The 13,239-nt window shown below is 56.0% G+C and overlaps 1 protein-coding gene across 1 annotated transcript; it reads left to right on the top strand.

Moving 5' to 3' along the window:
- Positions 1-1,600: 1,600 nt before the first annotated feature.
- HOXB13 (homeobox B13) lies at positions 1,601-3,451 on the top strand (the record flags this gene model as incomplete). The annotated part of the gene is made up of 2 exons (XM_079797095.1): positions 1,601-2,201; positions 3,198-3,451. 2 exons carry the CDS (start codon positions 1,601-1,603, stop codon positions 3,449-3,451), a joined length of 855 nt encoding a protein of 284 aa, XP_079653221.1.
- Between the last annotated feature and the right edge of the window lie 9,788 nt (positions 3,452-13,239).

Here is a 13,239-nt window from a genome sequence, read left to right as displayed (position 1 = left end):
GTCTTCTCCAGAAAAAAACTGGGGGTTCTAGAAAAAGTGGACTTGGACAGATTTGATTTGGGCGGGGTGGTGAAGAAACACAAAGTCTCAGATTTGTGAGACAAAGCAGTTTTAGTTTCTTGAATTACACCGCACAATAGGCCCCATCAGAGGGGCCTCCAGCAATTTCTCCAGTGGTTGGGGCCTCCTCCCCCCTCCCTCAGCCCCTTTCCGTCTAAGAAAATGTAGAGCCTGTAGGGAGTAGACAGGTGCTGGACTTTCTGGCCTCTCAGCTTGAGTGGACGTGTGCCAGAGGCAGGGAGGAGGACTGCAGGAAGAGAGGCATCGGCACACAGGCCAGGCTCCTGGGCTCTTGGGGTCCAGAACCCCACAACTAGTTCATGGCCAGTTAGGTAACCAGGCCCGGCTTCCTGGAAATTCCTTAGTTCTCAGAGAAAGGGGAAGGAGTGATCTTTTCCCACTGGTATTCCAGGATTTTATAAGGCCCTCTCCCATCCCCTCCTTCAACTTGTCTCTTTCCCTCTTCGAGCTGCTGTCCCTGGGTCTCCTCTTTCTGTCTCTGCCTCTACCCCTCTCTCTGAATACACGTCCTGTGCATCTTCTCTCCTTACCTCTTTCTCCATCCTTAAACGGAAATCCAGAGCCCCCCTCACGGGCCAGGTCTAGAAGCCCCGTTTCCCCTTTAGGTCTAAACCTTTTGTGTCCCAGGCTCCAGATCTCTCTTCGCTTTCTTTGGAGCTCTGTCCTCCTTCCTCTTTCTCTGCCCCAGCCCAATCCCGGAGCCAGCCGAGCTGTGTGGCGCAGTCGCTGGGGTCTCTGGGGAAGGGGCGTCCCAGGCACTTCCCGGGACCGGGAGCCGCTTCTAGTGCATCCAGGATGGGAGGGGCCTCTGGGGTGGACTGGGATGCTAGCACCCCGGACCCAAAGGAAAGGGCCCCCCAGAAATACCCTTCCATTCCCAGTGGCTTGCTCCCGCTGGCCCAGGCGCACGCACTCCCAGGTTCCCCTTGCCGGCCAAGCGGCCTCCCGACTCCACCCCCGACTCCCCTTCCCCCGCGGGAGAGACACTTTATGGGGAGAGCTTTATTCTCTCGTTAAACCGGCCGAAGCGCAGGAGACAGAGCCAGGGAGGGAAAGGGGCGACGGAGGAGGGGGAGCTCCTTGTCCGCTCTTCCTTCGTCTCCCACTTCTCCCCTCCCCCCAGGAAAGCGGCGAAAGGACACCCATCATCTCTCTCACTTCGGGGGTGGGAGGAGAGAGAGAGAGAGAGAGAGAGAGAGAGAGAGAGAGAGAGAGAGAGAGAGAGAGAGAGAGAGAGAGAGAGAGGAGGAGAGGAGAGGGAAAGGGGGGAGTTAAAATATTTTCGCAATTTCTGCCACGAAGATTTTATTAGCTTCTCCCCCAGACGGCGGCCAATCAGCGCGGGTGCCCGGGCACCTGCGTCTCCTGCGTCAGGACGGCCGGGCCGAGCCAGCGCTGGCGCCCTGGGCGCTGGGAGTGATTTAAAACGCTTTGGATTCCCAGGGCCCGGTGGGGAGAGCGAGCTGGGTGCCCCCTGCATCCCCCGCTCTCAGCACCCCATGAGCCGACCCTCGGCCCCATGGAGCCGGGCAATTACGCCGCCGCGGATGGGGCCAAGGACCTGGAGGGCTTGCTGGGAGCGGGAGGGAGCCGGAATCTACTCGCCCACTCCCCGCTGGCCAGCCACCCGGCGGCGCCCGCGCTGATGCCAGCTGTCAACTATGCCCCCTTGGATCTGCCAGGCTCTTCGGAACCACCAAAGCAGTGCCACCCGTGTCCCGGGGCGCCCCAGGGGGCGTCCCCAGCTCCGGTGCCTTACGGCTACTTCGGAGGCGGGTACTACTCCTGCCGACTGGCGCGCGGCTCGCTGAAACCCTGCGCCCAGGCAGCCGCGCTGGCCGCCTACCCCGCCGAGCCTCCCGCGGCCGCCGAGGACTACCCCGGCCGCCACGCCGAGTTCGCCTTCTACCCGGGGTACCCGGCACCCTACCAGCCGATGGCCAGTTACCTAGATGTGTCCGTGGTGCAGACGCTGGGCGCCCCCGGGGAGCCGCGCCACGACGCCCTGCTGCCCGTGGACAGCTACCAGCCCTGGGCCCTCCCCGGGGGCTGGAACAGCCAGATGTGCTGCCCGGGAGACCAGAACCCGCCGGGGTCCTTCTGGAAGACGGCCTTTGCAGGTAACCTCACTCACTTCTCTGGGTCCCCTGGGCGCCACGCGTGGGGTTGCAGACCCCGCTGGCACTTGCCTGGGAGGAAGAGGGAGACCTGGGGCTGGGGAGGAGGAGTTTGGTGAGCCCCTTGGGCTATGAGGACTCTGAAGGAGGGTCCAGGTAGTCGGAGAGCCTGGGTGGAGGTCCCCCCAGGTCAGTGTGAGGGGCCGGAGCTGGGGACCATCTGCAGCCGGAGGCCACCAGGCCCCTTCACAGAACCCCAGAGGCCTTGCCACAGGCCTCTCAATATATCCCAGGAGTTGGCTGTCTTTGCCGTTGGATGGGGCTTAGGGTGTCCCTGCCCAGCAGATCCCAGTTTAATTCCACAAAAAGGCTAAGTAACTCTCAATTCAGTGAGTGTGGGGGGTGGGAAGGAGTGGGAACAGTTATTGGAAATTCTGTAAAGAATACAACCCCTAAAAAAAAAAAAAAGAATAGAACCCCTCACTTTCTCTTTGATGAGTTTTTCAGTTTCCAAAGGAAAATTTAGATTTTCCTCAGTCATAACTTAGGTATGTGCATTGGTGTGTGTGTGTGTGTGTGTGTGTGTGTGTGTGTGTGTGTGTTTTGTGTTGGGAGTGGGAGCAGAAACGTGTTCCCTTCTGTACAGAATTTGCCTGTAGAATCTATAAGGGTGGCCAAGAGTCTCGAATTCGTGAGGGTGGATGTATATGACTGTGGGCAAAGGTCTGGCTGTATGTAGTGGGTGTATTTGCAGACTCGCTGGTGTGAGGGCAGGGATGGGTGAGGGTGGCCCATAGGAGCCTGCTCTTTCCAAGGCTGAGAGGTGATCAGAGAACCAGCCAGAAGCCCAGGTATCCCTGGGTGCTTTGGGGGAGTGGGGTGCACATGAGACTGTAGCATGGCCTGCAGGGTGCCTTAGTTTCTGGGGCCTGGGTCTGGGTCTGTGTGTCGGTGGGGATCTGAATGTGTCTTTCTCTTCCTCCCTCTCCCATCTGGCAGACTCAAGCGCTCAGCACCCTCCAGAAGGCTGCACCTTCCACCGAGGCCGCAAGAAGCGCATTCCCTACAGCAAGGGGCAGTTGCGTGAGCTGGAGCGAGAGTATTCAGCTAACAAGTTCATCACCAAGGACAAGAGGCGCAAGATCTCGGTGGCCACCAGCCTCTCAGAGCGCCAGATCACCATATGGTTTCAGAATCGCAGGGTCAAGGAGAAGAAGGTCCTTGCCAAGGTCAAGACCAACACAACTCTGTGAGGGTGCTCCCTGGCTGGGGAGGTGGTGGGGGAAGGTGGGTGGTATCCTGGGGAGACCAGGAACCTGCCAGGGACAGGCTGGGACCCAGGACTCTGTTGAGGGGTCCCCAGAGGTGACACTTCTTTCAGGCCATGGCTCCTGTGCCGTTTCCCAGGGACACCCTGAGTACCCCATATGTCCCAGTGAGCCACGGAGGCCCAAGTTAAAGCCTCAGCTGCCAGAGTGACACGGCCCAAAGGACCTGTCCCAGTCATTGGCATTCACCCTGGCCGTGGCCATCATCACCATAACCAGTCCTAGTTGCCATGATAATTAGTCTCATTGTTTCTACTAGAGCTCTGCGGAGCATTACAAACCGCTGTCATGGAATGAACTGATCACTGATCACTGATCACGAATAAACTTGGAAGGAGACGGTGACCGGGAAGCTTCCTGTGGATCCCCTTCCATTTCCAAAGCCCACCCCTCACCCCAGTGCCGGCAAGGGAGAGGAGATAAGGCAGCGTCACCCCTAAGATGACAGCAGGATGGACAATACTGGAGGGTGCCTCTCTCTCCCCCCCTGCCCACCCCATAGGTTGCACTTACTGGGTCCTTGTGTGAAAAGGAAGCCAGCAGGCTGCCCTCCCTGGTCTATCATCTTCTTCCAGAGAAATGGAGTTTGGGCAAGTGCCTGGATAAGTCACCATTTCTCACTTCTGCTCCAAAACTTCCCTAGTCTTCCCCTAAGGTTCCTGGTGGTTCTGACCTAAGCAGGCCAGGGTTCATTGTTCATTTGGGAGCCGTGTGAAACAGATATCCATGGTCTTCTAACATGGTCCCTTCCGGGCACAAAGAGTAGAATCCTACCCTTCTGGCAAGTATGTCCCAAGCATGCTAGTAGAGCTGGCCAGGAGAGAAAACCCCAGAAAATGGCCCCATTTCCCACCCTCTCTCCTCTGCTTGCCTCCTCATGCCACCCAGAGGAGCTGGGGGCCGTCAGCTGGTCAGCTGGGACATGCACTAGGCCCTTTTGTGGGTGCGAGACCTGAGGCTGGCAAGGTGACAGAAGCCCAAAGATCCAGGCTCATGGTGGGGACGCCATGCGGCCTTGGCGACATGGGCACAGACTTCCTTTTCTTGTCACTTTTCAGTCCCTGTTTCCTGAGCCCCGGGCGGGTGGATGATGGGTTGGTGTCAACTCTGTTTCCCCTGGGCGGTGCAGACAGAGACCCATAGTGTGGAATCCCAGAAACCGGGGCAGACCGGTTGTTTGGGGAGCCAGAAACTCTCTGCCTCTGTGCCAGCTCCCTAATGTCCTGCACCGAGGCACAGCGCCTGGTGGAACTTGCTAGCTTGGCTGCGGCAAAGCCAGCAGGTTCATGCTGGATCTTCCTGCAGCCTGGGCTGGGGGATCTAGGAAGATACTCCCACAGTCCAGCCCGCAGGAGTGAAGTGAAGAGGACCCGGGGTACCCACTTCCAAGCCACCCAGAAACGCAAGAACAGCCAGTGGAGGGCTGCGGCCATGATTTTGGCAGTTCCCTGTGGGAGCCAGCTTGTAGTTCTCCGGGAAACCTCAGGATGAGGGCTGCAGGCTGCAGCCGAGAAATCCGGGTATTTCCACCCTTCAGTCCTGGCTCCTCTCCAGGGAATGAGTTGGGAAGCGGCTGGGACTCTTCTAAATCTGTTTACCAAAAAGCAACCAGGGCTAAGGAAAGCCCCCCCCCCGGGGGTGGGCGGTCCCCCTCCCTTCCTGGGTCTCTTAGAGTGTGCGTACTGGGGGGCGGTGTGTGCCAATTTTGTGATAAAAAAAAAAATCCATCCAAGCCCCGTGGCCTAATTTAAGCTCCTCCGTAAGTAACACTCCGGGCTCAGAGGAAGCTGCTTTCTGCCTCTCTTGTTCACCTTCAAGGGAAGCCCCAAGCAAGTAGCTTTTAGTATCAGTTTCTCCAGGAGAGTGTGCGCAAACCCCTCTCTCGCTGCTCCAGAAATGGCGAGCCTTCAGCGCAGACAGGCGTGTGGGGAGGGTGTGGGACAAATGACCAGGAGCATGCTGCGGGGTCCCCACGTGCGGAGGGGAAAGGCCGCAAGAGGGGCTGCCTAGGTAGAGAGGCCTGAAGGGGACTCTGGACTCCCTCCACTTCACTATCAGGGACTTGAAATTTCTGGGTGCCTCTATGATTCTCTGGGAACAATTTCAGAACGAACAAAAGAGTTGAGATTTTAGATTTATTTCTCTACTAATGCGAGTTTGGACGATTAAAAAGACAAGGGCGCCCCCTTCCGGCCGAAGCTCGCCATTCCAGGGAAACCTGCGGATCCGCTCCGCGGTAACCCGCCACCGAGCGTCTGGCTTCGCGGTGCCGGGAGAGCCTCGGGGTCGCAGAGCTCCGGGCTGCGCGTCCTGCAGAGCGCGAGGACCTGGAATTGGGCCAGGGTGTCGACGTGTCTGTCCCGACGGCAAGAGACCCAGGAGGGAAGCCAGGAGGGCAGTACTGGCGATCTCGAAAGGAGAACGAACAGGGCGGTCCGGCCTCCGGGAGCAGGGCTGCGGCGCCATCTACCCTCGGACCCGGTCCCACTGGAAGATGGTAGTTCTCTTCCTCTCCTGAACAATTCTCCGCCGACCGCCCACTGTTTTTCTGAGCGATTTACTTGTATGGACCCTGAGCAAAAAGAAAAGAAATTGTTTTAAGTGTTGTTTTGTAATAAACCTTCTTTTAAAAACCACCAATCACCAGCTTTACTTCTGAGGCGAAGTATAACTGCCCGCCAACAAGACCGACCGTTTAAAAAATCTCTAATTCGTGTCTAAATTGCAACAAAATTCACCCATCGATATTTACTTGCCTGCAGCTTTGCTTTTAATGGGGACCCTTTTAAGCTATAAGAGAGGGGGTGTTGCTAAAATTATACAGACCCGAAGTCACAAATAGGTAAATTCAGACAACCATCTCAAGGACAAATGCACGCACAGGTGCACACACACTCTCTCCGGAAAACCCACCCGGCGTCTTTCCACCGACAAGCGGTAGTTTTACTCGGCGCTGCGCCCCCCGCCCCCCCTCCCTCGGAGTCAACCGGCTGAGCCCCCGCAAACGTGGGAACAGGGTCGTGGCTCGCGCCTGCGTGGCTCCGGGAGCGTGAGCACTTCGACCTGCAAACCAGGTGGATTTCATTAGGCGTCCAGAGGCCCAATTAGGGGGCAAGAGGGACAAGGTGCGCAGACGCGTCCTCGGGAAGCGCTTGTTTTTGGAATCTCCGTGCCCGCAGCGGCCCCACGGAGAGCGCCCCCGGGGAGAGCGCCCCCCGGGGCTCCGGGCCCGGGATCCTGGGCTCATCCTGGCAAACGCACCGGGCCTGGCCGCCCTGGAACTCGCGAGGCCGAGGCGGCCGTGTTTCTATCTGCACTGCCGCCCCCCACCGCTCCCCACCGGTCACCCAGACTCTGAACCAGGGCCAGAAGCCCCACCAGCGGGAGGAAAAAGGCCCCGATGGAGCCCCCAGGTCTCTGGCTGGCGCCGGCTCCCTCCTCCCCTTCATTAAAGTTTTATTCAAGGTCCTAAGTGCTGCGCGTTAATTAGGTTTTCTTGAGTGGGGGCGGGGGGGGGGAGGTTCCTTGTGCCCTCGCCCCAAGAGTTACAATCCTGAATGAAATGAAGGAATCCGTTACCGTCAACTTGAAATAAAGCGCAGAGGCGATTCCTGCGGAGGGGGCGAAAGGAGGTTCCCTTTTTGGGAAAGAAATGTATATCTCATCCCCACCCACCCGAACAGCCCCTCTCTGGGGAAGGGGGAGAAGGCCCCGGAGCGCCCTCAGCCTCTCACCCCGGGGGACGCCCACCCCCGCGGCCGCCGAGCCGGGGCTGGAGCTTTTAAAACATCCAAAGGGGCTGCCAACCGCTCTCCCTCTCTCAGCTACCAGTTGTTTCTGCGTAGAAAGAGGGTGGGGTGGTCGGAGCAAAGGGAGAAAAAACGAGTTCCACCGCTGCCCCCACCCCTCAACTGCCCCACCCCCCTAAATGAGAGAGGGGTAGGGGGCAACAAGAGTTCAATCGTCCCCAGAAGGACGGAAAGGGAAAGGCGGCGTCTAGCCGGCGCCCAGAGGGGAGGGGAGGGTCAGGGACATTGCCATTGAACTTGAAGCTGCAGGCCCCCACCCCACTCCGCTAAAAGCTTTATAGGAAGAGGGTGAGGGAAGGAGGGAGGAGGCCAAGCGGCCAGAGAAGGGCCAGCGTGACCGGAGACGCAGAGGCTGGCGGGGAGCCTCGGTCTGCCCTGGAGGGAGGGGGGAGGGGGGGCACTGCAGTCCTCCCCGGCTCGCAGCCTCCCTGACCTCGAGGTGGGGAGCCGCGGACTGGGGCGCCCTCTCGCTCAGCCTCCCCTCAGACTCTGCCGTGACGTGGGGGGGGGGGCACCCAGAGCTGCGTTCCTGTTCTTCCTCCTCCAGCTTAAGGCGCTCGAGCAGAGCCCTGCGCCACGTGGAGGCTGAACCCCCAGGCCAGCCGCGCGGGGCTCAGGGTCTTGAGGCAAATTGAACCGGATCCTGGCCTTTGCAGGGAGAACAAGGGTGTTATGCGCCCACTTCCCAGACCAGAGGCCGGCCGTTTCGCTACCTCCAAGAGTGCTTTACTCCCTAACAAGGTAAACTGCCTGATCCGTGGACCACGGCCCCTGGAGGGGTCCCCCTAGGAATTTGGGGGGGCCTCAGCTCTAAGGTAGGCCGGGAAAGGCGGTAGTCAGGCTCTCCTAGCGACCACCCAGCGGGGGGCCCTGCTTGTGGGTTCCTGGAGAGGCCAGGCAGCCGCCAGGGCGGAGACAAAGAAAGCGCTTCGCAGCACGCGGGTCGGCGGCCTCGGCAGGTAGAGCAGGCAGGCGCAGCGCCAGGCCCCCATGTAACTTTGTCTCCCACTGGATGGAGTCCTGGCACAGATACAATTAATATTGTTATTAGTCTTATTTAAAGGTATAACAATCCTTTACAAGTCACTCACTTTGAAAACGGGGTGAAAATGAACTGAAATGGTAATGATTTATAACTCACCCTTAAACAAAAAAGGACTCTGGCCCTTAAAGAAACCAGTGCCACGCAATCTCTGAGCCCCCACATTCTTTCCCCCATTCCTGTGCCCCCTTCAGAAGCTTGGGGAGGGCCAGGATCTGAGGAGCAACTGGTACCTGTGCACAGCGGGTCCGAGCCTGGCACGGAAGTAGTGTGGGGCCACATGCCCACGTCCTTAGCCACTGGCACTGCTAACTCGTTGGTCTTGGGATGGCAAGGTATTCTACAGACACTCTTAGGGCTCCCCTAACCCGCCCCTCCACTCAGCTCCTGCCCACGCCCTCTCTGAGTTACCGCCTCAGACTGACAAAACCTGCGACTGAGCGAGCACGCTATAGAATTCTAAAAAATGAGACAAAGTTACTGGAGCGGTATCCGGAGACAGTAGGCAGAACCAGCCCCAAAGCAGGAGTGTGTAAGGGTTTAGCTCCTGGGTCTACACGAAGGGAAGAGAATAGGACCCACAGCCTCCTCCCTACCCCCAACATAGTCTCCTCACAAGATCCCCCCAGACACTGACAAACACCTGTTTCCAGCTGGAGCCAGCCCCCAGTGTCACACACGTGCAAACTCCCTCGGCTGATTTACACTTAAGTGCAACATGGATTAAACACAAGTGGAAGTTGAGCTCAATCTGCTACTCACGTTGCATGCAAAACCTTCCCTTGGGGGGTGAGAGGCTGGAGGAGAGACAGTGGAAATACCACCTCCCTTTCCATCCAGCCCTGCCTCTCCTCCGACCTAGAGCTTGGGGTCTGCAGCTTCCTCAGAAGTGACCCGAGGCTGGTGGGCTATATTCCATCAACTCTGATACTGTGAGGTGGAGCTAAAGGGGAACAGGGGGTGAGAAAGACCCCCTCCTCCCGCTCCCCCCCAATGCACACCCAAGGCTGGAAAGGCTCCCCAGAAAAGACTGTTGAAGAAGGACTTAGAAAGACGCTTAGACTATCTAATGGGGGTGGGGACGGGGAGGAAATGTGAGCAAAACTCGAAGGAGGGGGCAGGGAAACGCAGGTCCTAGAGGAAGGACGTCTGGCCTCCGGCTCGGGCTGGGCCAGGGAAGAAGGCAGGGGCGTCTCACCGAGTCCCGAGCACCTGGAGAATCTGGCTCTGAGAACAGACATCCTCCTGCCCAGACTGTGACCGCCCCCCTCCCACCCAGGTGGGCACGCACCGGATGTTGGTGCGGGAGCTAAGCGCCGCACACCGCAGGACACAGGCTGGACCGGGAGACAGGATCCTGGGAGGGCAGGATCCGTGCACCCCGCTCCTGCAGACCTTGGGCTCCCTGAGCCCAGGTGGCCCCAGCCTGTCGCCCCCGCCTTAGACCTGAGCCGGGCCTTTGTGTGATTTTTGTTGGCCGCTGCCCCTCCCCCCCAGGCAGGGTTTTGTCATTGAACTTGAGTCAGGCCATAAACATTCCTTCACCTTTCGGGGAACTGGACGGGGGCGCAGAGGGGGTGGAAGGCAAGGGCGCGGAGGAGGGTGGTGGGAAGATCCGGGTTGCACTGCGGTATCAACGAGCTTCGGCTCCTTGCCTTCCACAGAGAACGCTCCAGGTCTGCATTAAAAAGAACCCGATTTTTGAGGCCGGACGGCAAGGTAGACCAATATTTTAGTCAGGATCAACATAATGTAACTTTTCACTTTCGCTCATTAGTAATTCATCTTTTCATACCTTATCGTTAGGACCTACAAATTCCCTATTTTTTTTTTTTAAAAAAGACCAAATGCACGAATAGCAAACAAATAACAGCTAAAGCAGATGAAGATGCAGTAAATGACCCCGAGGCCGCCGCCTCTATTTTAAAAGCGCCCCTCCCGACGCAGTGGGGTGGAGAGGGTCTGGGGCGCGGAGGGTAGGGGAGCGAGGGCGGGCTGGAGGGGGCGAGGGCGGGCTGGAGGGGGTCGATGGGGGGGGGGAAAGGGGACAGATGTAATATTTTCAACAATAAAGATTTAAAAAATTTTAAAATAAATAAAAGCGCCCCTCCCTCGGTGGAATAATCCCAGCGGGCGGCGGAAGTCCCGCGGAGCCCCGGAAAGTTAGACGTGGTGAACCGGAGCCCCCTCCCCGCCGCGCCCGCCCCGGCGGAGGAAATCGGGGCTTGAGCCGGAGCCGCCAGCCCGGGAACCTGGCGCGTCCCCTCCAGCGACTGGCCCACGCGGCCGCGGAGCCGGTATTGATGCTTTTGTTTTCTCTTCATTTAAGAATTTGGGATCCTGGAGCGAGGGAGCATCAAAGACTCGATCCGGGGTCTTCTCCTGGCTCTTTAGAGTCCAGTCTCCGGGGCACCGGCCGCGCGGGGCGGGCGGGGAGACGCGGGGACTTGGCAGCGTCCGGGGCGGCGCGGCAGCCTCGGCTCCAGCGAACAGCCCGGGCGGGCGGCTCGGCGACCGGCTGCGGCACCCGCCCCGGCCCGCGAGCCAACGAACAGCTCCCGGCTCCTCATTTGGGGCCGGGAAAATGCCCAGAGGCAGGTCCGAGGGGGCAAACTGGCGCAGAGGCCGGAGAGAGCTGCCAGGACCACGCTCTCAGGTTCTACCTGCTCCCACCCCCACTGTGGCTGCTACCTGCCGCAGGATTCGGACCAAAGGGGTAGGCTGTCTTACCCAGCCTGATCCCCAGGCCTCCCGGGCCCTGGAAAGGACCCAGCCTTTGGGGGGGGAAAAGTGTGGGCGCCTAGGTCAAGTTCACGAACCGGCACGCATCTTTTAGGGCAAATGAGGCCACTTTTGTCATCCGGACCTGGAGGGTCCTAAGCAATAGGGACTGAGTGTGTTGGGGGTGGGGGGTGGGGTGGGGAAGGCAGAAACTGCAAGAAGGTTTTCGATTTTAGTTTGCGGGTCCATTATTACTACAGCCCCGCGCTCCCCTCCGCTCAGCTCAAGAGAACAAATAATTCCGTCGGAAAAGAAAGGAGAAGGTTTCACGGAGTGAGGCTCCCAGAAATGGTCTTAAGCGTTGGGTCGTTTTGCGTTCGTCAAGCCCTGGCGTTTGTGAAAGTTAAGGGTTGTATTCGTGTTTCTGTGGAATCTGATTCAGCGTAAAAGAGGCCACATCTACACCGCCACCCAAAAGCTTCAGAATAAACACATTGAAATAATTACCCCCAACATTCCTAACCTCAAAAAAAGAAAACTCAAAAAGCCACAAGAAACGTATCCAGATCACAGAAGATAGAATGGGGGGGGGGGGGGCTTTAAACACATACATCGTTTTAAAACTTTCATTCAACAACCTTCTTGACATTTTTCCATTCTTTATTCCAATGCTCATGTTTTCCAATTTGCAACCACTGTTACCAGTTACTTTGGTCTCTCCCCTCTCCATCTTAGTTTTATGTATTCTATTCTGGTTTCAAAGCGCTATGCGTTTTCTGTGCTATAAGCAATTTCTCAAGTTTCTGCAGTCTTCTAAACGCCATTTAAAAATGCATAATATGCAACAAAACGAGTTGTAATTTAGAAAACCAGCGCCCTTATGTTGGTCAGATCGGCTATCCCCACATTTAAAAAGAAAACGTTTTTCTGCATGGTTAGAAAACTAACACATTCTCATTGTCAAGAATTTCAAAAATATTTTAAAATATTGTAAAGAGGAAAATGAAAGCTACCCCATATCTTACCATGCAAAACTGACCAAAGCTAATCTTAGGTTGTATTTTCTTCAGTTGTTTTTCACTGCACAGTATATCATTTTGAAATTGAGATTCTGCATGAGCATTTTTGTCTTTTGCCTTAAAAAAAAATCCTCACTCAAGGATAGGTTTATCGGTTTTAGAAAGAGGACAGGAGAGAGAGAAAAACTTAGATGTGAGAGAGAAACATCAGAGAAATATCTTCCCTCCCAGAGGCACCCCAACTGAGGATCAAACCTGCAATATAGATATGGGCCCTGACCAGGAATCGATCCTGCAACCTATTGCTGTACAGGATGAGGCTCCAATCAACTGAGCCACAAGGGCTGTCTTTTGCCTTTTACTTTAATATTAGGTTATGAACATTTCTGTGTCATTAAATATTCTTCCAAAGCATGACTTTAATGTTTGCATAGTACCCAGTCCACCAGGTGTGCCATCATTTGGAAAAACATTGCTCTAATGTTTTGATTATTTCCATGTTTACTTTTTAAAATAATTCATAAGTGAGAAGGAGAATATTGCTATGCCACTGTGTGTTTGATAGGAAGGTGAGTGTTGAATCTCCCTAGAATAGAATGCTTCGATTTTTTTTATTGTCTAAAGCTTTACATATGTCTCCTTTTCCCCCATTTGACCCCCCCCCCCCACAGCCATTCCCACCCCGGGCAAACCCCCACCGCCCCCGTGTCTGTGTCCATTGGTTATGCTAATATGCATGCGTACAAGTCCTTTGGTTGCTCTCTAACCCCCCCCCTCCCCTACCATTTGTCTCTGGATCTATTCTTGTTCATCAAATTATGTTGATCATTATATCCCACATATGAGTGAGACCATGTGATATTTATCTTTCTCCGACTGGCTTATTTCACTTAGCAAAATGTTCTCCAGTTCTATCCATGCTGTTGCAAATGGTAAAAGTTCTTTTTTTTTTTTTTTTATAGCGGCATAGTATTCGAATGCTTTGATTTTTTAAGGTTAAAAAATTCCCAGGTATTGATTGCGAGGGAACAAAAGGGGACCTTCTAGGGTGCTTGAAATGTTCTGTGTTTTGATGTGAACATTGTAAGTTGAGCATTTAAGATTTGTGCACTTTCTTTTGCA

The sequence above is a fragment of the Cnephaeus nilssonii genome, assembly GCF_951640355.1.
Source record: "Cnephaeus nilssonii genome assembly, chromosome: 19".
NCBI lineage: Eukaryota > Metazoa > Chordata > Mammalia > Chiroptera > Vespertilionidae > Cnephaeus > Cnephaeus nilssonii.
This window is presented reverse-complemented; position numbering and strand designations above follow the sequence as displayed.